Source organism: Gobius niger (assembly GCF_951799975.1).
Source record: "Gobius niger genome assembly, chromosome: 3".
NCBI lineage: Eukaryota > Metazoa > Chordata > Actinopteri > Gobiiformes > Gobiidae > Gobius > Gobius niger.
Window position 1 is genome coordinate 1,340,065 of NC_136854.1, and position 23,899 is coordinate 1,363,963.

The 23,899-nt window shown below is 42.2% G+C and overlaps 1 protein-coding gene across 1 annotated transcript; it reads left to right on the plus strand.

Annotated features, from left to right (window-relative positions):
- The first annotated feature begins 155 nt into the window (after positions 1-155).
- On the plus strand, positions 156-21,937 carry LOC306960399 (uncharacterized protein). The gene is made up of 5 exons (XM_079552831.1): positions 156-184; positions 9,226-10,641; positions 10,876-11,125; positions 13,103-13,197; positions 20,278-21,937. The coding sequence occupies exons 2-5, from the start codon at positions 9,228-9,230 to the stop codon at positions 21,915-21,917; spliced, it is 3,399 nt and encodes a 1,132-aa protein (XP_079408957.1). The 5' UTR covers positions 156-184; positions 9,226-9,227; the 3' UTR covers positions 21,918-21,937.
- The last annotated feature ends 1,962 nt before the right edge of the window (positions 21,938-23,899 follow it).

A 23,899-nucleotide genomic window follows, 5' to 3' on the forward strand; every position in this document is an offset into this window, starting at 1 on the left:
AGACGGGTGAAAAGGGGCGGACCCCCCCACTGGATGATATCAGCTGCGCCTCAGCACTTCCTGGTTTAGAACTGGACCCTCCTCCTCTCTCTGAGTCACACGTCTCTAAAGAAGAGGAAGTTACATTTCCTTCAGAGCTGTGTTCACTTCAGTGTTTCCTCCGTCTGCACCTCAGGACTCTCTGGTAAGAACTCTTCTACAGTTCTTTGTATAAACTCTGAATCACGGCCTGATGTCTGAGCTTCCATCTGTTTAAACTTGTTTCTAACATGACTCAGCAGTTTGTGAGTCTGTTCCTCTGCAGCACACGGCCTGGAACAACAGTCAGAGAAAACTCTTATCACATGGAGGAGGTTGGACTTTGTCAGGTTTAGTGACTGATTAAACTGGGGCTGTTTGTGTTTGTGTGAGAGTCAAACTTACTCCACTTTGTTTGGAATAAGAGAAACATCTGCAGAGAAGTGTCTCAGTCGTGTGAAAGTCGGTGTAAAAGACAAAGGAATCCTCCACATGTAAGTCGTCCGGACTAAACATGCTGTGAGTGTTTTTCCTCTTCCTCAGTTTGAAGGATGAAGCCTGTGGAGACGCTTTGATCAAAGCTTTATGTGACACTTCATTACAAAGCCCATAATAACAGAGGCTTCAGAGACAGAGCTTCAGAGGAAAAGCTTCTGTCGTCTGGACTGGGGAGTTTAATGCTGATATCATAGAAATGTTTAAGGCTCATTGATATTTATTGGTCCTGAAGCCACAGCGGCTCTGGTTATGAAGAAAACGCTTGAAATGGTTCAGATACATTTTCTTACTTTAGTGAAGTTAAAATATTACAGGTTTAAAGTGTTAAAATGTAATTCGGTCTAACGGACCCAAACTTTTTAATGATTTCCTCAATAAATATTAAAAATGACATAATAGAATCCTCTGCTTTCCCCTGGGACTTCACATGAACATAAGTTTAATGTCAAACGTCCAGGAGCATTTCTGACGACCCTGAAGGTCCGTAAAGTTTAATATTTGGATCCTCAATTTGACCAGTTTCACTTTGTTACAAAAAGGAAATGGCACAAATGTGCTCGTCATTCGGTCAAACTTGAAAAATAAATAAATAAATGTATATCCCGCTTATGATACGGCCATTTGACAACATAAACTTCGTACACTTTTATGGCCCAAAGGTTTATTTAAGGACTTCCGCAGGAAATAGTTCCCAAAAGTTTGCGCGTTGCACGTTTGGCTAGGCTAGTAGCAGTAAAGCTAGCAGCTAGCGAAGCTACTGAGCTGAAGGTGCAGTTGGAGGAACGGTGGTGAATCTCGTTAACTTCACAAGCGTTTTCCCCGACTTCTCTCACAGTGACGGGACAGAGACAGTGACCTTTACTACGTACGTGCGGAGTGATATGAAAGACCTGTGTTACAAGCACGAACTCCGTTGCCATTGGTAACAGTCAGTATTGAATGAATCCCACTCAAATCAATGGAGCTTCTACTTCCGTTGTGAAGAGCTGTATAATAAATCTGCTTTTGAAGCTCTTGGTGCTTACACAGGTGCACTCTCAGTTCTTTTTTGACAGAACAAAGAATTATAACAACTTTATCGCTAAATAAGGAGCGAAGTGCCACCCCGTGATTTTTTTCTGGATCCGCCCCTGGTGGTTGGGGACACTGGAGAAAACCTACGCAGAAACGGGGAGAGCATTGCCTGGCTAACGCCAGACTGCTGCGTGTGCTCGAATCATTGGGGACCATGGTCAAAATCTTCACATGGATTTGGACCAATCACAGAAGGAGGAGGGACGGCGAGACATTATGGAGGACCGTGGCTGCCAAAACTATAAATATATACATAAATAAATAAATTTAAAAAAGATAAAATTTGCAAAGAAATGCGTGCAATTATGAGAATAAGTGCATTTATTTCTGTATTTATTTATTTATATATTTATTTATTTCTGTATTTATTTATTTATATATTTATTTATTTCTGTATTTCTGTATTTATTTACATATTTATTTATTTTTGTATTTATTTATACATTTATTTCTGTATTTCTCTATTTATTTCTCTATTTTTGTATTTATTTATTTATTTACATATTTATTTATTTACATATTTATTTATTTCTCTATTTATTTATTTATTTATTTATTTATCTATTTATTTATTTATTTTTGCACGTATTTATTTATTTCTCTATTTATTTATTTATTTCTGTATTTATTTATTTATTTCTGTATTTATTTATTTATTTCTGTATTTATTTATTTATTTCTGTATTTATTTATTTATTTCTGTATTTATTTCTGTATTTCTCTTAATGAGATGCAAATCATGGGGTGGGTCGGGATGCCTCTGCTGTAGCTCATTGGTCAATCTTTTTCCTTGCTCCAGAGCTTGTCCAGCATAGACGGCCATGTTGAGATCACTGTGTTCTCGCTATAGCCATGTCAGAACGAAAAAAAAAAAAAAGCATTCTTCCATATGCAGCAATTGCATTGTGTGTGTGTTTTTTAAACAAATAAGTAAATTATCCTTTGCTCTGGGTCGCTGAACAGCCTCCATTTTGGAGTGGTGAACGGTTGCATGTTGGACCTCAAGCATATCTAGTTGGGGACTGCTGTGCTATGTTACTACCCCTTACAACAACTAGTAGCCAAACAAGTCGGAGACTCGAGATAGAAATGGATTCGCTTTGGAGTGAAATTTCTAATGAGCTGAGAAGACTGGCGGACAGGAGAATCTGTAGTGTTGACTATATTATTTTCCGTTTGGATCAGTTACGTAAAGTCCCGTCGCCAGACGTCAGTCTTAAGGCGGCATTAGTACTACTATAAAGAACATATTTTTCGGTATTCGCGTAGCCCTGGCGCACACTGATCATTACATTAAACATAATCAACAGCAAATATGACCAGACCAACTACAGCTGTAACATCAGTCCTCGTGGCGGAAACGTCAGTAGGCCTACATGCGTTTCTCCGAGCTGAGCCTCCTCATCAACACATCCTTCTACTCAGACTTGAACTTATGAGTGAGGCGGACTTCAGCGCTTTGTAGTAAAATACACAGGAGCACCTGTCACTGCCTTTGCCAAAAGTCTCTCACGAGCATCGTGGACTCTCAGGGCAGAGGATGATCGTTGATGCCCCTCTATCATATCAGCTATATTTTATTTTGTGCCCAGACAACACGGGAGCCGTGCGCAATTGCGCACGGCTCCCGTGGAGGGAACCGTGCCAGAGAAAGAGAGAGAGGGATTAAATGCCGCCGGTCCTCTCTCTCCGTGAGGAGGAAATAGTTAGGTTACTTGTGGAGTTTGGGCTGGTCTAATCGGGCAGAAAGCGCGAAAGTAACACTGTGCAAATGAGTGATCTTTGCCCAATTTGTAGTGGTTGTACAGCAGTTCTGCAGGCCTTCTCGTGGTTATACGGCGTATGTCTGCGTATCACGTAGTCTACTACACCACATCTGTGTCAGGGGGGCGGGCATGGCCCCGTATGGCCAGCCCATAGCGACGGGTATAACCACTAGAAAACATGCAGGATGGCCGGATAACCACGACAAACCGGCCAAGATACGTATCACTCATGTGCGAAGTGTTACTTTGCGCTTTCAATCGGTTTAATACACCGCATGCGACGAGCTCTCTCGCGCAAAGTGCGTACATGTACATTACAGGCGTGCGCTGAGAAGCGCCATGCTGTCAAGATGCGTGTGCCCACTACAAACCACTACAAATTGGGCAAAGATCACTCATTTGCACAGTGTTACTTTCGCGCTTTCTGCCCGATTAGAGACCAGCCCAAACTCCACAACAAGTAGCCTAACTATTTCCTCCTCTAGCACGGAGGCGGCATTTCATCCCTCTCTCTCTTTCTCTGGCACGGTTCCTTCCAAGCTGCGCTCGTGCGCAATTGCGCACGGCTCCCGTGTTGTCTGGGCACAAAATAAAATATAGGTGATATGATAGAGGGGCATCAACGATCATCCTCCGCCCTGAGAGTCCACGATGCTCGTGAGAGGCAAAGACAGTGACAGGTGCTCCTGTGTGTTTTACTACAAAGCGCTGAAGTCCGCCGAAAAGTCCCCGCGTTCGAAGTGTGCGTTTTACACTCAGACACTGGAGCTTTAGTGAAGCTGAGAGAGACTGAAAAGTGGACGCGGCCACAGCACTGACCGAGCCATATTCATGGTACAAACGGTGGCGCGAGTGTGGGGGTGTGTGTGGGGGGAGTGTGGGGGTGCAGGAGCTCGTTCTACAGCCCCAGAGTCCGGTCGTTTTCCACGCTCAGAAACGTGTTTTCGTTGCATCGGCGCAGTATTCTGCACAGACGCAAGGCCCAGCTCATTCAGCTGCTTTTGAAAAGGACCTCACTCATAAGTTCAAGTCTGAGTAGAAGGATGTGTTGATGAGGAGGCTCAGCTCGGAGAAACGCATGTAGGCCTACTGACGTTTCCGCCACGAGGACTGATGTTACAGCTGTAGTTGGTCTGGTCATATTTGCTGTTGATTATGTTTAATGTAATGATCAGTGTGCGCCAGGGCTACGCGAATACCGAAAAATATGTTCTTTATAGTAGTACTAATGCCGCCTTAAGACTGACGTCTGGCGACGGGACTTTACGTAACTGATCCAAACGGAAAATAATATAGTCAACACTACAGATTCTCCTGTCCGCCAGTCTTCTCAGCTCATTAGAAATTTCACTCCAAAGCGAATCCATTTCTATCTCGAGTCTCCGACTTGTTTGGCTACTAGTTGTTGTAAGGGGTAGTAACATAGCACAGCAGTCCCCAACTAGATATGCTTGAGGTCCAACATGCAACCGTTCACCACTCCAAAATGGAGGCTGTTCAGCGACACAGAGCAAAGGATAATTTACTTATTTGTTTAAAAAACACACACACAATGCAATTGCTGCATATGGAAGAATGCTTTTTTTTTTTTTCGTTCTGACATGGCTATAGCGAGAACACAGTGATCTCAACATGGCCGTCTATGCTGGACAAGCTCTGGAGCAAGGAAAAAGATTGACCAATGAGCTTACAGCAGAGGCATCCCGACCCACCCCATGATTTGCATCTCATTAAGAGAAATACAGAAATAAATACAGAAATAAATACAGAAATAAATAAATAAATACAGAAATAAATAAATAAATACAGAAATAAATAAATAAATGCATAAATAAAAAAATAAATACAGAAATAAATAAATAAATAGAGAAATAAATAAATACATGCACAAATAAATAAATAAATACAGAAATAAATAAATAAATAGAGAAATAAATAAATAGAGAAATAAATAAATAAATACAAAAATAAATACAGAAATAGAGAAATAAATAGAGAAATACAGAAATAAATGTATAAATAAATACAAAAATAAATAAATATGTAAATAAATAAATAAATACAGAAATAAATAAATATATAAATAAATAAATACAGAAATAAATGCACTTATTCTCATAATTGCACGCATTTCTTTGCAAATTTTTTAAATTTATTTATTTATTTATTTATGTATATATTTATAGTTTTGGCAGCCACGGTCCTCCATAGACGATGACAAGCTATTTGATATGCGGAAGCTTGTCTTGTTCACGGATTAAAAAAACGTTTATTTACGGATCCAACATGGCGGCAGCAGACACAACGGTATTTTTCGATCAAGCTTCGGGCCGTGTTCTAAATAGTTTAGCTCTAAAGTTTACAGCGGGTTCGTCATACGTGATCTGATACGATGATATGATTGGCTCTGGCCACTGCAGACGCATGAGAGACATTCAGCACAATAAACGGCTCTGGACGATCGTAAACCACACCTCTCCTACCAGAACATGAACTGTGATCCCCAGACTAAATACAGAGCCTCTCGAAAGTATTCATACACCTTCAACTTTTGCACATTTTGTCATGTTTACAACCTTAAACATAAAGATTTTATTTTGATTTTTTTACTGAACGTTCACACACAAGTAACAGACAACTGTGAAGTGAAAGCAAAATGATACATGATTCTGTTATTTTTCGAAAAATAGAAAAGTGAAAAGTGGGGCTTGCATAAGTATTTTACTGCAAGTCTTTTACTGCAATAATAGCAGCAAGTCTTCTGGTGTTTGACTCTATAAGATTAGCTCATGTAGAGACTGACATTTTAGCCCATTCCTCTTTAAAAAACAACTCAAGCTCTGTCACATTAGAAGGAGAGCGTTTGTGAACAGCAGTTTTCAGATTATTCCACAGATTTTCAACAGGATTCAGGTCAGGACTTTGACTGGGCCATTCTAACACATTAATATGTTTGTTTTTGTAGATTTATCTTTGTGTTTCGGGTCATTGTCCTGCTCATGGCCGTATCTACCATTGAGGTCACAGAGGTCCTGACCTCGGTTAAAATTTTAGTTTTTTTTTTTTACACATTGAATCCTGCGCAAATGAATGTTGTAAACACGCGCTTCTACAGGCGGAAGAGCCTCTAGTTCAGACGTGGATGAGCTTGTTCTGAACCTAAACGTATCCACTCTAAAACCGGATCTCATGAGCCGCTTTGGACCCGAGTGCGTAAAACTCTTTGGAGGCGGGGGCGCGGCTGTGCGTCAGCCTCACTACAGCAGCAGCGCCTTTAGCATGAACCGCGCCAAAGTTTGATCCAGATGCAATTTCTATGCTCTGTCATAAAGAGGGAGGAGCCAGTGCGCGCGCTGTCACGGTGACCTCGATTTACAACAGGAGTTTTCCTCATTCTGATCTGAGGAGCGAGAGGAGAAGGAGAAGCGTCTGTGCCTCATCATCGCCTCCTCCTCTGCTGCTCACTTTGTTTCTGTCTCATGCAAAGATTGTCCTGCGTGTAAATGATCTTCGCTTTAATGAGCTTAAACCAGCGCATTCACCTTTGTAGCTCCAGTGGTTTGACAGTGAGGGCGTCGCAGAGGGGGCGGGGCCAGAGCACAGTGTCCAAACCAGAGTCTGATGTTCCGAATGAGCCAAAGCAGAACCCTCAGCTTTACCCATTCACACCCACAGCCTCGTTTTCAAAACAATTTTCATGTAATATTTCAGTATTTATTTAGGACAAGACCTTCTTATTGCCTCTCACTCAGGCGAGTAAAACTGTTTGGAAAACCTGCTTCACAGTAATAATGGATGAAATAGATGTTAAATAGATATTTTGTTTTGTGATATTCATCATGTCAAAGTAGGGGGTACGTGACTCGTGCACGGCTGCACCCACTGCCCTGGGGCAGACTGATGGAAGTGAGGCCAGTCTGCACCATCTGCATGTCCAACACCATCCACTCACTCACTACATTCACTCAGGCTCCTAGTCCCAAACGGTGCAACAAAAAGACATTTTTGAAAATGGCTCAAGGATGAGACAAAAGTGTTTTTGATCACTTAAAATACAGGAAATTATATCTGAATCTTTAAAAAATTCCTGGGGGAGGACCCCCAGACCCCCCGGTTTAAAGAATTATCCGGACCTCACTGTTTTTTAAACCCTGGCTACGGCCCTGGTCCTGCTGAAGGTGAATCTCCGCCCCAGCCTCAGTTCTCTTCTCTCTCCAGCAGGTTTTCCTCCAAAATGTCCAATCCAATCCACTTTCTTTATATAGCACATTTAAACAACAAAACGTTTCCAAAGTGCTGCACATGCAGCACAATCAATAAAATCAAAACAATACAAATGAGCTCTACCGCTATATGAGTGTAAAACAATAAATATGAATAAAACAGTTTAAAAGAATAAATATAATTAAAAACACATTAAAAACTATAAATAAGAATAAAACTCAATCAAAAATAAATAACTTAACTTTGGATAAAAGACGAAGATGATAAAAACCCGATTTTAAAATGCCATTGATCTGTTTATCACATTTAAAATCACTGTCTATAGTGGCGCCAAGGCTGGTGACTTTGGGACGCAAATAATTTAGTAGAGATCCCAAGTCCATGAGGGTAGATCCAAATGTTATCATTTCTGTTTTTCCCTCATTCAGTTTAAAAAAATTCTGCGCTAACCAAGCCTTGACGTCACCTAGACAGTCGAGCAGGTTTTCCTCCAAAATGTCCCTGTATTTGGCTCCATCCATCTTCCCAACTATTCTTACAGTCTCCCCAGTCCCCGCTGAGGAAAAGCAGCCCCACAGCATGATGCTCCCCCCGTATATTTGACACTGGGGATGGTGCACTCAGGACGATGAGCAGTGTCAGGTTTGCTCCATACATAACGTTTGTCTCATCTGACCAAAGCTCCTTCTTCCACATGGAGCTGTGTCCTCCATATGACTTCTACAAACTTCAAACAGGATTTCTTATGGCCTCCTTTCAATAATGGCTTTCTTCTTCCACTCGTCCATGAAGGCCAGATTTGGGTAGATACGACTTATAGTTGTCCCATGTACAGATTCCCCCAGCTCAGCAGCAGGACTTCACAGCTCCTCCAGAGTTATCATGGGGCAATTGGTTGTATTTCTGACCAGTGTCTCCTTGTTCAGTTTGTTAGTTTACGTGAACGACCGTGTCTTGGTAAGTTTGCAGTGGTGCTTTACTCTTTCCATTTCTGAATGATGGATTGAACAGTTGCTCCGGGAGATGTTTAAATCTTGGGAAATCTTTGTATAACTTAACGCTGCTTTAAACTTCTCCACAGCTTTATCCCTGACCTCTCTGGTGCTCCTTGACCTTCATGATGTTGTTTAGTGACCAATACACTCCGACCACAGCTCTGAGGGCCTGAAAGAACAGCTGTAATTACACTGAGAGTAGATTACACACAGGTGCCTCTATTTAACCGTTAGCCCTAGTGTGAACATTCTGGAGTCATTAGAAATGTTTTAAAGGCAATTTAATGCACTCAGAAAATGCTGTATGATACTTATGCACGCCCCACTTTTCACTTTTCTATTTTTTGAAAAATAACAGAATCATGCTTTCACTTCACAGGTGTCTGTTACTTGTGTGTGAACGTTCGGTGAAAAAATCAAAATAAAAGCTTTATGTTTAGAGTTGTAAACATGACAAAATGTGCAAAAGTTCAAGGTGTATGAATACTAACGAGAGGCTCTGTAGAAGGATCAGTCTGGGACCCACAACAACAATGGCATCAACAGAAAAGAAACCCATTAATCAAATTTGTTTATTTACGTCACGTGTTTTAAATGTGGAACAATGACGTGAACAGGAGAAGTTTAAACTTGTCCCAAATGTTTTTCAGAAATGGCGTCTTCGACCCCGAGCAGCTCTGAGGAGCAGTTCCTGTGCTCCATCTGTCTGGAGGTGTTCTCTGAGCCCGTCTCCACTCCATGTGGACACAACTTCTGCAAACGCTGCATCTCTCAGACCTGGGACTCCAATGAGAGCTGCTTCTGCCCCCTGTGTAAAGAGGTCTTTACCATCAGACCACAGCTCAAGAAGAACACCTTACTCTCTGAGGTGGTTTCTCAGTGGAAACTAGAAGAAGAACTTGGGTCAAAGCGAGTGTCCAAACCTGGAGAAGTCCAGTGTGACGTCTGCTCTGAGCCCAAACTGAAGGCAGTGAAGTCCTGCCTGGTCTGTCTGTCCTCGTTCTGTGAGAGCCACCTCCAGCCTCATCTGAGCGCGCCCAGACTGAAGAGACACCAGCTGATGGAGCCTGTGGACGACCTGGAGGACAGGATGTGTCCCACACACGACCGGCCGCTCGAGCTCTACTGCAGCACTGATCAGAGCTGTGTCTGTACCATGTGTGCCTTTCGGGAGCACAAGAACCATGAGGTGTTGTCTCTGGAGGAGGCATTTGAGCAGGAGAAGGTGTCTCTGCAGCAGACTGTGGCTGAGAACCAGCGTCTGGTGGAGCAGAAGAGGCTGAAGGTCCAGGAGATCACAGCTGCCCTGGAGCTCAGTGAGAGAGAGGCTCAGAGAGAGACACAGCAGATGGTGAAGGTCTTCAGTGACATCATGGAGTCTGTGCAGAGATGTTTGGACCATCACACCAAAGTCATGGAACAAAGTCTTTCTAAACATAAGGAGCGCGCTCAGGCCTTGATCCAACAGCTGCAGCAGGAGATGTGTGAGCTGGAGAAGAGCAGCACTGAGGCCCAGCAGCTCTCACTCTCTACAGACCCCCTCCACTTTCTACAGCGCTGCCCTGCACTGCCCCCTGCTGGCCTGAAGGACTGGAGCAGCGTGAGCTTTGAGCCGCAGACGTGTGTGGGCAGTACAGCCCGAGCTCTGTCTGAGCTGGAGACAAGGCTCTCACAGGAGTTTAACAACGTCTTTGGACAAATGACTCCAAAGGCTGAGCTGAGGAGAGTTCAGATGTTTGCTGTGGACGTCACTCTGGACCCAGACTCTGCTTATCCTAATCTGGTTCTGTCTGAAGATCTCAAACAAGTTCACTGTGGTGATGCTAATGTGAGGAAGCAGCTCCCAGACTCTCCTCAGAGGTTTGATACATGTGCTATAGTTTTAGGGAAACAGAGTTTCTCCTCAGGCAGGTTCTACTTTGAGGTTCAGGTCAAAGAGAAAACTGAGTGGACTTTAGGAGTCGCCCGAGAGTCTGTGAACAGGAAGGGAAAGATCAGTCTGAGCCCGAAGAACGGATTCTGGACCATTTGGTTGAGAGATGGAGATAAGTACAAAGCTCTTGAAGATGATGAAGATGATGAAGATGATGAAGAAGATGAAGAAGATGAAGATGATGATGATGAAGAAGATATTGGTGATGTATATAACTTTGGTGAAGAAGATGATGGAGATAATGACGATGATGTTGATTATGATGATGGTGAAGATGATGATGGTGAAGATGATGATGGTAAAGATAATAATGAAGATGATGTTTATGAATATGAGGATGAAGAAGAAGAAGGAGAAGAAGAAGAAGATGACTCTCTTGTCCCCCTGTCCCCACTGAGGCCTCCTCAGAAGGTCGGGGTGTTTGTGGACTATGGAGCAGGTCTGGTCTCCTTTTATGACGTAGATTCTACAGATCTCCTCTACTCCTTCACTGGCTGCAGCTTCAGGGAGAAGCTCTTTCCTTATTTTGATCCCTGTCCAAATGAAGAAGGAATAAACTCAGCTCCTCTGATCATCTCCGCTGTGGAGAAGGATGTGGAGACTGATCTGAGCGAGAAGTGCCGCCTTCAGTGACTCAGGAAGAACTCATCTGCAGCCGTCATTGAGGACAATAACTACGGTGTGATACTGTGTGATACTGTGTGATACGGTGTGATACTGTGTGATACTGTGTGATACTGTGTGATACTGTGTGATACGGTGTGATACGGTGTGATACTGTGTGATACTGTATGATACTGTGTGATACTGTGTGATACTGTGTGATACTGTATGATACGGTGTGATACGGTGTGATACGGTGTGATACGGTGTGATACTGTGTGATACTGTGTGATACTGCGTGATACTGCGTGATACTGCGTGATACTGCGTGATACGGCGTGATACGGCGTGATACGGCGTGATACTGCGTGATACGGCGTGATACGGCGTGATACTGCGTGATACTGTATGATACTGTGTGATACTGTGTGATACGGTGTGATACGGTGTGATACTGTGTGATACTGTATGATACTGTGTGATACTGTGTGATACTGTGTGATACTGTATGATACGGTGTGATACGGTGTGATACGGTGTGATACGGTGTGATACTGTGTGATACTGTGTGATACTGCGTGATACTGCGTGATACTGCGTGATACTGCGTGATACGGCGTGATACGGCGTGATACGGCGTGATACTGCGTGATACTGCGTGATACGGCGTGATACTGCGTGATACTGCGTGATACTGCGTGATACGGCGTGATACGGCGTGATACGGCGCGATACGGCGCGATACGGCGCGATACGGCGCGATACGGCGCGATACGGCGCGATACGGCGCGATACGGTGTGATACTGTCTGATACGGCGTGATACGGCGTGATACGGTGTGATACTGCGTGATACTGTGTGATACTGTATGATACTGTATGATACTGTATGAGACTGTGTGATACTGTATGATACTGTATGATACTGTATGAGACTGTGTGATACTGTATGATACTGTATGATACTGTATGAGACTGTGTGATACTGTGTGATACTGTGTGATACATTGTGATACTGTGTGATACTGTGTGATACGGTGTGATACTGTGTGATACGGTGTGATACTGTGTGATACGGTGTGATACTGTGTGATACGGCGTGATACTGTATGATACTGTATGATACTGTGTGATACTGTGTGATACTGTATGATACTGTATGATACTGTGTGATAGTGTATGATACTGTGTGATACTGTGTGATACTGTGTGATACTGTGTGATACTGTGTGATGATTATCCCGTGACATCATCGTCTCCGGATCTGATTGATTCTCTCTTTGATCAGTGATGTTTGATTCTCCTCAGTCAGTCCTGTCTGTGGGGAACATGGTGCAGGAACTCACTTGGGTCCAGTTTTCGTTGAAAGGTGGTTTGTTCAACAAACGTCTGTAACAAGATCCGCTCAGAGCTTTTTATTTTCTGCCCGAGAACCGGAGAGATGGACTAAATATAACGGCTCCACTCAAACAAATGGCTCAACTCTAGACCAGGTGTGTTTTTGAGGAGGAAACGTCATCAAGGCCCGAAATATCATTTCATTGGATTAAAACTGGAATTAAATCTCAATTTTCTTCTGTGTAAGTTTCTATAAAAAAAAAATTATAATTGGTCTGAAACATATTCAGGGAAGTTTTAGCTGAAGTCGACCACAATATTTTGACAAAAGTTTCTCTTTCCTTTGTGTGATGAAATGTTTTACATTTTAAATGAAATATGCACCTTTTTTTTTGCATTTGTGGCTTTAAAATGTAGTTTTTGGGCATTAAAAAGTATTTAGTTTGAAATGCTTCTGCCTGTTTAAACCCTGAATTATACCAATTGTTTTTGTCTGTTGTTGAACTTCAGGTGTAAAATAAATAAAGTTGACTTGTCTTTATCAGAATGAAGTCTTATCTTTCTTCCCTGACTTTATGGAGCTGTTAGTTGTGAGTTGACATCAGCTGCGCCTCAGCACTTCCTGGTTTAGAACTGGACCCTCCTCTCTCTGAGTCACATGTCTCTAAAGAAGAGGAAGTTCCATTTCCTTCAGAGCTGTGTTCACTGGAGGCTCGGTGTTTCCTCCGTCTGCGCCTCAGGACTCTCTGGTAAGAACTCTTCTACAGTTCTTTGTATAAACTCTGAATCACGGCCTGATTCCCTAGATTGAATCTGTTTAAACTTGTTTCCACAAACTGAAGCCCAGCATGACTTTCTGCGTCTGTTCCTCTGCAGCACACGGCCTGTAACAACAGTCAGAGGAAACTCTTCATCACATGATCTGAGGAGGTTGGACTTTCTCAGGTTTAGTGACTGATTAAACTGGGGCTGTTTGTGTTTGTGTGAGAGTCAAACTCACTCCACTTTGTTTGGAATAAGAGAAAATAATCTATAATCTATATAATAAATCATGGGCGAGGCTGAAGGTCCATAATCCGACCAGCCGTCCTTCAAATCCGACTGATTTGAAGGACTGTTTGAGGGTCAAGATGTGGTTTTAGGGTTAGGTTTGGGTTTAGATTAGGGTTAGGATTAAGGTTAGGGTCTGGGTAATACATTATGTCTATACGTGTCCTCACTAAGATAGAAGCACAAGATTGCAAAATAAAATTTACAATTGATTTTGAATTTTTTTTTTATAAATAGAAAACTGAAAAGTGGGATCAACTTCTGAGGGCAACCAATTGCCTTTAGAAGTTCCCTGATGATTTCTGAATGATCACATGACCCAGTGACTATCATTTTTTTGTTGGGTATTCAACTCATTATTGTAACTTTTTTTTTGGTCATTTTCTGTCACATTTTTGTCATTTTGTGGTAAATTTTTTTGTCAATTTCTTTTTTTTTTTTGTGATCAATTTTTTTTATTGAAGTGTAACATTACATTGGCATTTTGCACCTTTTTGCATGTGTTACACTTTCATTTTATAGCCCTTTCTTTTTTACCCACATCCCGTTTCCCTTATGATGGGCAGAGAGGCTCAAAACTGCGTAAAAAGCAGTTCCCCAAAAATGAGGGAAAAAAAAGAGACAAATAAATAAAAAATGAAAAATAAAAATAAAACTGAAAATAAAACAAAAAAAATAAAACAAAACAAAAAAATAAAAAAAAATAAAACCCTGTCCAGGTTGACATATATAAGTGAAGCAAAATGTACAGTTGAGCAATACAAGGTGCTAATTTCCTCCGTCAAAGACATCCACAGAAATAGCAGTATACATATGGCTATGTACAATACATTGAACAATTCATATAGTACATATCATTATGTAATAAACTTTCTTTCAACAAATAGTACATCAACACATGTTCATTGTGGCACTGTAGTTTATAACGTGAAATCTAATCCAGTTTGGATGTATTTAATAAATTGGACCAGCATGAGATATTTTCAGTTTTTGCTCCATGCATTCGAGCGGCAGAGAGCTCCAACTGAATGATATCTCTGTAGGACAGGAGCTATTCCCTCACAGTCAGAGGCTGCACTGTCTTCCATCGGCAAACCACCATCTTTTGAGCAGCGGTAAGGCCGGCTAATAAGATTCTACGATTATTAATAGTCAGATTTAGGTTGGAAGTATCACCTAACAAAAGAAGCCTCGGAGTGTAGGGTATGGCTCTGTCCATGATGTTTGAGAGCATCTTTGCAACGTTTTCCCAAAAATGTAAAACCCCAGGGCATTGCTACACCATATGAAGAAAAGTGCCAATGGTATTGTCTGGACAGAAATCACAATATTGATTATCTTTTAATTTCATTAGATGCAGTCTCCTAGGATAGAAATAGGCTCGGTGAATAATTTTATAATGGATCATTTGGTGGTTGGGATTTCTTGAAGAGAGAGAGATGTTTGACCAGATGTGATTCCAATCCCACTCCACGTGGTCCCTCAATTCCGTTTTCCAAAGTTGTTCAATGGGCAGTATTTTTTGTGAAGAACAAACTAATAATGTGTACATGTCCGAGACAATGCCAGTGGCTTTTGCTTTGCTCAGAATGGTGTGGAGAGGATGATTTTTTAGCGTGCATCCCCAAGGGACCCCATAAGAACGCATAGCAGTTCGCAACTGTAAATAAAAAAAGAAAGAGGAGCCTGGTAAATTGAAACATTTTTGTATGTCATAAAACTCCCTTAAACCATGCTGTCCTATAATATCTCTTAGATTGTGAACTCCTTTGCGTTCCCATGTGGGAAAAGAAATAGGTGTCTTATCAATAAGGAGAGAATAGTTATGAAATATTGGTGTTTGAAGAAAAAAATCTTTGTCTTTGCCCAGATGTTTGTTGACTTGATTCCAAACAGATACAAGATGTGCAATAATGGGCCCATATTGGCTTTTAACTATTTTTAAAGGTAATTTAGAATACAAGAGATTGGGCATACCATATGGCTTTATTAATTCTTCTTCAATAGGCATCCACGCTGCTGACTTGTTGGTTTTGGACCATGAAAAGAGTGATCTTAATACAAAGCACCAAGAGTACCACTCAAAATTTGGAAGACCTACACCACCTGATGATTTCAATCTGTATAAGGTTGAAATTTTAATCCTTGGTTTTTTCTGGTTCCATAAATATTTGTTTATAAGCGAGTGTAGTTTTTTATAGTAGCCTTGAGGTGGTGCTAAGGGTATCATGGAACTGATAAAATTAACACGAGGCAATAAATTCATTTTAATAATCGATAGACGAGCCTGGAATGACATTGGGAGAGGACTCCACCTTTTAAGATCACTCTCTATGGCCAGCAGCATCTTTTTGTAGTTGTTATCAATCAGCCTATTGAGGGAAGGATTAATAAGAACTCCCAAATATTTCATGTTTGAGACCGTTGGGATGTTACATAAGGATCCAGTCAAACTTGCTAGACCCAGGGGCATAAAAGCAGATTTACCCCAGTTAACTTTGTATCCAGAGATGTTCCCGAAAGACTCGAAGGTTTTAAGAATATAAGGTATTGATTCAGAAGGGTTACTTGTATAAATTAAGATATCATCTGCGTACAAAGAGATGCAATGAAATGTATTATGAACCTTAATTGGAGCAATTTCCTTTGATTGTCTGAGTAATTGTGCTATTGGCTCCAAAGATAGACATAACAACAGAGGAGATAAGGGGCAGCCCTGTCGCGATGAGCGAGATACAGTAAACCTGGGCGAGCACACATTACCCGTCAACACAATTGCAGATGGATTAGCATACAGAGTTTTAACCATGTTTATAAAATCCACTGGAAAACCCATATGCTGAAGCACAGCCCACAGATAGCTCCATTCCAGCCGGTCAAACGCCTTCTCAGCGTCTAATGATAGAATAGAGTTTTTGTTATCAGATGTTGAGGAAGTATTTATGATATGCACTAATCGTCTAATATTATCAGAAGCTAATCTCGATTTAATAAATCCTGTTTGGTCGCTGTGGATCAATTCAGTCATATGATCTCCTAATCTAGTAGCTAAAATTTTTGCAAAGGCTTTAACGTCTAAGGCTAAGTGGACGGTAGGAGGAGCAATCGGTGGGCGGTTTATTTGCTTTCAGTAGCAATGAAATGATGGCCACATTGCTACCATCACTGAAAGACCCTTTTGTTATTGAATAATTGATCATTTCTAATAATAGCGGGCCAAGTTGAGGCCAGAAGGTAACATAAAGCTCTGGTGGTATCCCATCAAGCCCTGGAGCCCTGTCTTTGTTCATTGAATTCACAACTTTGCTTAATTCATCTAACGTTATTGGTTTTACCAAGGAGCCAGCAGCTTCTGGAGTTAGCTTACACAGGTTAAGAGGACTTAAAAATTCACTGCATGCCTTTTCGTTGTGAACAACTTCAGAGGTATATAGTTTACTGTAGAAATCTTTCAGTGTACTATTAATTCCTACTGGGTCTGAGGTCACAGTGCCCTCTTCATTTGTGATAGCAGCAATGTTGGCCAGTTGTTCACTGCTTCTAATTTTTAGAGCTAAAAGTCGACTGGGTCTGGCACTATTTAAATAATGTTTCTGTCGTACCCGCTGTATTTGGAATTCAGCCTTTTGCCTTAACAGATCACTTAGTTGTTCAAGTTTTTCCTGACGCTTTTTTGTATTTTCTTGTGTAATTTTAGTTACCATTTCTTCTTCTATAACCGCAATTTCTTTTTCCATCATCTCAATTCTAAGTTTCTTCATTTTATTTAATTGGGAGGCAAAGCTTATAGTAGTATTCCGGATGCAACCTTTAACTGCTTCCCAGAGTATTCTAGGATCATTCACTGATTTTTGGTTCACATTCATGAAAAACTTCAATTCCTCAGACAGTGTCTTTAAGAAATCGTGATTATTTAATAGTGAGCTGTTAAATCGCCATCGAGGGGCTCGTGGTTTACTCAAGTTTATTAAAAATGAGCTGAACACCGCTCTATGATCTGTTAACGCAAAAGGAGTCATCTCACTGCAGCAAACTGTTTGGAATAAAGGTTTTGAAATGAAAATATAATCAATTCTTGAGAATGTCTTGTGGCGTGCAGAGTAAAAGGAAAATTCTCTGGCTTGGGGATTCATAAGTCGCCATGCATCGCACAGACCATATTCATCAACTAACTTATGTAATTCACAAGAAGCCATTTTCTGGTCACCGCTTTCATTTTGCCCCGTTCTGTCAATGGAATGGAGCCACACAGCATTGAAGTCACCCCCAATCAAAAGATGGTGATCAGGAAGGTCTAACAAAATAGAGTTCAACATGTTGTAGAACTGTTTATCAAAAGAATTTGGGGCATATACACAAACTAATGCGATTTTAGTTCCATTATATAAAATTTTGCAATAAGTAATGCGGCCGTCTTTACTGCCCCCAGTGCCCAAGTTTGTATAGGATACATTCCTTCTAATTGCAATCAAAACACCTCTGTTCTTTTTAGTGTGGCAGGAGGCAGCAACTACGTTATAGTGTTTGTTTTGGAATCTAAATACATCCTTTTCTAAAAAATGTGTTTCTTGTTTAAATGCAAATTGTGTATTTTTCTTGTGCAGGAAATCTAAAACGCTTGCACGTTTTTGAGGGGAATTCAAGCCACGGGCATTCAGAGAGAGTACATTTATTTTATCCATTTATTGATATAAGTCTTTGTATGATATTGTATAAGCAATAAAAAAAAGGACCTGGACAGGGTCCCCCCCCCCCAAAAAACAAAAAAAACAAAAAAAAAACAAAAAAAAAACAGAACAAACAAACAAACAAACACATAGCAAGAATGACAAAAATGCTTGAAAGAGACCTCTGTTGTCCCATCAAACCCACCCCAAAGTTTGTACCAGCTGTCATGGACAAAGCCTAGTCCCCACCCCTCCCTCCTCATTTACAAGTAGTGCTTTGTGAATTTAAAGTACTGAAATCCATTGTGATAGAAAAAGGAGAAAAAAATATATATATAGTAGGCTATATATATACACACATATATACCCATATACATATTAATACAGTAAAAAATACATAAAGAGAGGGAAAAAACTGCCATTCGGGCAGCCCTGGTTTTAAAATAAGCAAATTGTAGAGACACGAGCTGCTTTTCATAGTCTTTAAACCGTTCATAATGCTACACAGCCGCGACAGGCAAAACAAAAACAGAGCAACTCAAGGCTAGCACTAGGCTACTACTAGGTTGAAAAAAAAAGAGAGAAGAAAAGAAAAGCGAACAGCGCTTAGTTTATGAGAGTACATAACATTCCGTCTTGCTGTTGCTTACCCTTGCAGATGCGCGCACTGAGCGCAGGTCGTTTAGTCGTTTCCAAGAGAGTCCACAAACTTCTCCGCGTCCCTTGGTTCCTCGAAGGTGTAGCTGTTGTTTCCCCGTTGGAGCTTGATAGTGGCAGGGTACAGGAGAAAGGCGTCAAATCCCTTGACGCGCGCCTCGTGCATTGGTTTATAGCAAGCTCTCCGACGTTTGGATGTGTGCTCGCTGTAGTCTGCAGCAAACTTCAGGACCATTCCCGCAACCTCTGGAGGACTCTTCCGAGCTTCTTTCAGTAAGACGTCTCTTTCGGTGAATCGTAGGCAGTTGATGATTAGGGGCCGCGGCCGCAGTCCCTTCCCCGCCGCCGCTGGAGGTTTACCAAGCCGGTGCGCCCGCATGAGCTCCGGTGGCGCGGACGCTAGGCCAGGGAACCATTTTGGGAGCATCTCCTTCAGGTAAGCCAAGGTGTTCGTGGTTTCCACACCCTCCTTCAAGTTGAGAATCAGCAAATTGTTCCTGCGTGCACGGTCCTCCATTTCGGTCATTTTAGCAGTGAAAAACTGCAGTTGTTTTGAGTTTTCTTTTGCCGCCTCCTCCGCCTGTACCATGCGCTCATGCAGCCTGGAGGTGTCTGTGCGTAATGTTTTAATTTCTTCGGTATGCCGGGCAATCGTCGATTGCATACTGTCCAGGCGCTTTTCCAGTCTGTTGTGCCGAGCCTCGGACTTTTCCTCAGACTCTCTGAAGTATTTTGCCATTGTCTCCTCTATTACTTTGGCCAGTGCCGTATTCTCCAGGCCTAGCGCTTTGTCAATTTCTTTTTTTGTGACATTTTTGCCACTTTTTCATCAATTTTTCGTCACTTTTCCATCACTGTTTTCGTCTCAGTTTTGTTGCTATTTTCACACCTTTTTTCCAGAAGCTTTTGGATTGGGGTAAAGCTGGAGGAAATGTGCTCGGTTCAGTGTGGCCTGTGTGTCTCTCCTTCAGGAGGACTCAGCTCCTCCTCTAACGGGGTTAAGACCAGAATGATCCTCCTGTGTGTTTTCTTATACAGAGGGAAGTCAGTCTGGGAACAGTAGAAAACTGAAATGAGCCTGTGCATCAGATCATTTATGTCACGTGTTGCTCGTGAGCAGCGTCGCTCATGGGAGGCGGAGCTCCCTCAGTAACAATCTACAGATGGTGCACGGGAGAGAGAAAGAGCTTTTTCCATTTGGAGGTAAATGACCAAAAACACACCGACAGTAGGTGAGTTTCGTGATTAAAAATCGTGTGTGAAAATCAACATAGAACTAACACAAGGACAGATGCCCTTCAGTGATTGGTTCACTCTGCCGACTGTTGGCTTATGTTTGTTCATCTTGGAAATGTAGTTGATGCCACGGTCACCAGACTCTCTCTGGTTCAGCGGTGAGATGAGCCTGGAGTTGGTGGCGGAGGGAAGTTTAAACTTGTCCCAAATGTTTTTCAGAAATGGCCTCGTCGACCCAGAGCAGCTCTGAGGAGCAGTTCCTGTGCTCCATCTGTCTGGAGGTGTTCTCTGAGCCCGTCTCCACTCCATGTGGACACAACTTCTGCAAACGCTGCATCTCTCAGGTCTGGGACTCCAGTGAGAGCTGCTTCTGCCCCCTGTGTAAAGAGGTCTTTACCACCAGACCACAGCTCAAGACCAACACCTTACTCTCTGAGGTGGTTTCACAGGCCAAACTGGAGAAGACGAGCAGATCTATGGACCACATGCCCAACTTCAGTGAAGTCCAGTGTGACGTCTGCTCTGAGCCCAAACTGAAGGCAGTGAAGTCCTGCCTGGTCTGTCTGTCCTCGTTCTGTGAGAGCCACCTCCAGCCTCATCTGAGCGCGCCCAGACTGAAGAGACACCAGCTGATGGAGCCTGTGGATGACCTGGAGGACAGGATGTGTCTCGCACACGACCGGCTGCTGGAGCTTTACTGCAGCACTGATCATGAGGCCGTCTGCATGATGTGTTCGGTCCTGGAGCACAAGAACCACACACTGGTTCCTCTGAAGGAGGCGTTTGAGCAGGAGAAGGTCTCTCTGCAGCAGACTGTGGCTGAGAGCCAACGTCTGGTGGAGCAGAGGAGGCTGAAGGTCCAGGAGATCACAGCTGCCCTGGAGCTCAGTGAGAGAGAGGCTCAGAGAGAGACACAGCAGATGGTGAAGGTCTTCAGTGACATCATGGAGTCTGTGCAGAGATGTTTGGACCATCACACCAAAGTCCTGGAACAAAGTTTTTCTAAATATAAGGAGCGCGCTCAGGCCTTGATCCAACAGCTGCAGCAGGAGATGTGTGAGCTGGAGAAGAGCAGCACTGAGGCCCAGCAGCTCTCACTCTCTACAGACCCCCTCCACTTTCTACAGCGCTGCCCTGCACTGCCCCCTGCTGGCCTGAAGGACTGGAGCAGCGTGAGCTTTGAGCCGCAGACGTGTGAGGGCAGTGCGGCCCGAGCTCTGTCTGAGCTGGAGACAAGTCTCTCACAGAAGATCAACAACGTCTTTAAACAACTGCCCAAAAAGGAGCAACTGAGGAGAGTTCAGACGTTTGCTGTGGACGTCACTCTGGACCCAGACTCTGCTCACCCTGAGCTGGTTCTGTCTAAACATCTCAAAGAGGTTCATCACACTGATGTTTGGAAGCAGCTCCCAGACTCTCCTCAGAGGTTTGATACATATGTTATTGTTTTAGGAAAACAGAGTTTCTCCTCCAGCAGGTTCTACTTTGAGGTTCAGGTCAAAGGGAAAACTAAGTGGACTTTAGGAGTCGCCCGAGAGTCTGTGAACAGGAAAGGAAAGATCAGTCTGAGCCCGAAGAACGGATTCTGGACCATCGCGTTAAGAAACAGAGATCAGTACTGCGCTTGTACCGACCCTCGTGTCCCCCTGTCTCCACAGAGGCCTCCTCAGAAGGTCGGGGTGTTTGTGGACTATGGAGCAGGTCTGGTCTCCTTTTATGACGTAGATTCTGCAGGTCTCCTCTTCTCCTTCACTGGCTGCAGCTTCAGGGAGAAACTCTTTCCATGTTTTCATCCCTGTAACTGTGACATAGGAACAAACTCAGCTCCTCTGATCATCTCAGCTGTGGAGACAAAGTAATCAACACCGAGCTCTTCCTGATCACTGTGTCCAAACTGCACTCACTGCTGAGCGACTGTTTGAGCCTTACTTTTTTGCTTTGTGCTGAATAACGTTCCTTTACTATTTGCCTTTGTTTTTTCACTATTTTATATTGTCAAATATGAAATACTGAAACTCGAATGAACAAAAGTGTTGGACAAAGACGTGAGAAACATTTGTGATGTATTTGTTTTGCTTCCTGATCACTAAAATATCTTTGTAAGTGGTGTCTCTGGGATAGGCCGTAAGGATCTTCTTCTCTGTATAAAGTCTGAATAATGGAATGAGCCGGTGTTTCCTGAGTTCATCTGAGACGTTAGAATAAATGTCTCTGTACGTAGTGTTAAACATTGTCTTTTTGCCCCGAGGCTTTGAGAGTTACTCACTTTACATTCTCTGCTTTTGCTTCACGTGTGACAGAACTGACCCTAAAGCCGATCGAACTGAAGATGTTTTCAAGAGGATTTTTCAGTCTTTTAACAAAATTGGTATTAATGGAACAATCTGTAAATGTGAATGATTGTGTTTGAGATTTAAAAGATCAATAAATTCTTCAAAGTAGTAAGTTTATGATTATGACATTATTATTATCATTATGCCAATGAGAAATCTGTCAAACTAACTTCACTAACATTCTTTTCACATCAAGTTCCACCTCTTTCAAAATGTGATCTTTAAAAAAACACCAGAACAAAACAAAACAACCTGGGTCTTAAAGCCTCTCCAAGTATAAAGAAAACCTCATACCTTCAGGTTAGCAGAACTAGCATAGCCACATCGTGCAACGAGCCAATTACCAAAGTTTAAAACCTAAAGTGACAGAACAGAGGAGTCTTTCACCTGAGAAGATGGATGAAGATGGAGCCGAGCGGTGGGAAAGAGAACAGTTCCGGGCCCAGAATAGATCCCTGTGGCCCCCCCAGAGGAGAGTGGGTTAGGAGAGGAAGAACAGTCATTGATCATCACATTAGAAGAGACAGAATCTTACGAGAAAGAAATGACTTCCTACTGCAACTTAATTATGAACTCATAGAAACAAGTAACTTACCAGGAAAGTACCAGGAACATACCTTTCAAACCCATTAAAAAGGAAAAAAGATAAATCAATCAATACAGACTTCTGGAAATAAACAGTACATTCCGCTCATTTTATTGAAAAATCTACTCCAAACCCAGTCAGAAATACAATCTTTCTATGAAAATTTAAATTGACCACAATTTTCTAAAGACATGGCCATTCACCTCGAGAGACTTATATCACAAAACCTCCATAAAGCTCTTCAACAAATGCCCAATAATAAATCGCCTGGTCCTGATGGAAATCCCCCTGAATTTGACAAACCTTTCTTTACAATCACCGCTCATTATTCGTGCAGTAACTGAAATGAAAAACACATCCCACAGGAACACCATAGCTATAACAGTAATAATGTGAAAATGAAAATCAGACAAACTGTGCCGGCTCTTAAACTTGATTAACATTTCACAACAGTCAAACAACAAATCCTTTATACTTCATTAGATGCCGAGAAAGCATTTGATGAAGTAAAATGGACCTTTTTTAATTTAGACACTTTCATACACACATCAATTTGGCTTCGAGGAGTCACTCATGCATCACCCAAAGCCACAGTCACTACACAGGGGCACAAGACAAGGATGCCCACTCTCTCCTTCTCTGTTTGCACTTTTCATTGAAGTCCTCGCAGTTGCAATATGACAACACAATAACATACAGGGAACCAATGTGTCGGGCATAACACATAAAATAAGGTGCTGATACTGTATGATACTGTGTGATATTGTGTGATACTGTGTGATACTATTTCAGGGGGTCCAAACATTTTTCACTGAGGGCCACATACAGAAAATTATACAAACAACTGGGCCGCACTCAGTCGAGGTCAGATATACAACTTCACCTCTATTGTATTAAATTTAGCAAATAAAATAAAATGTTA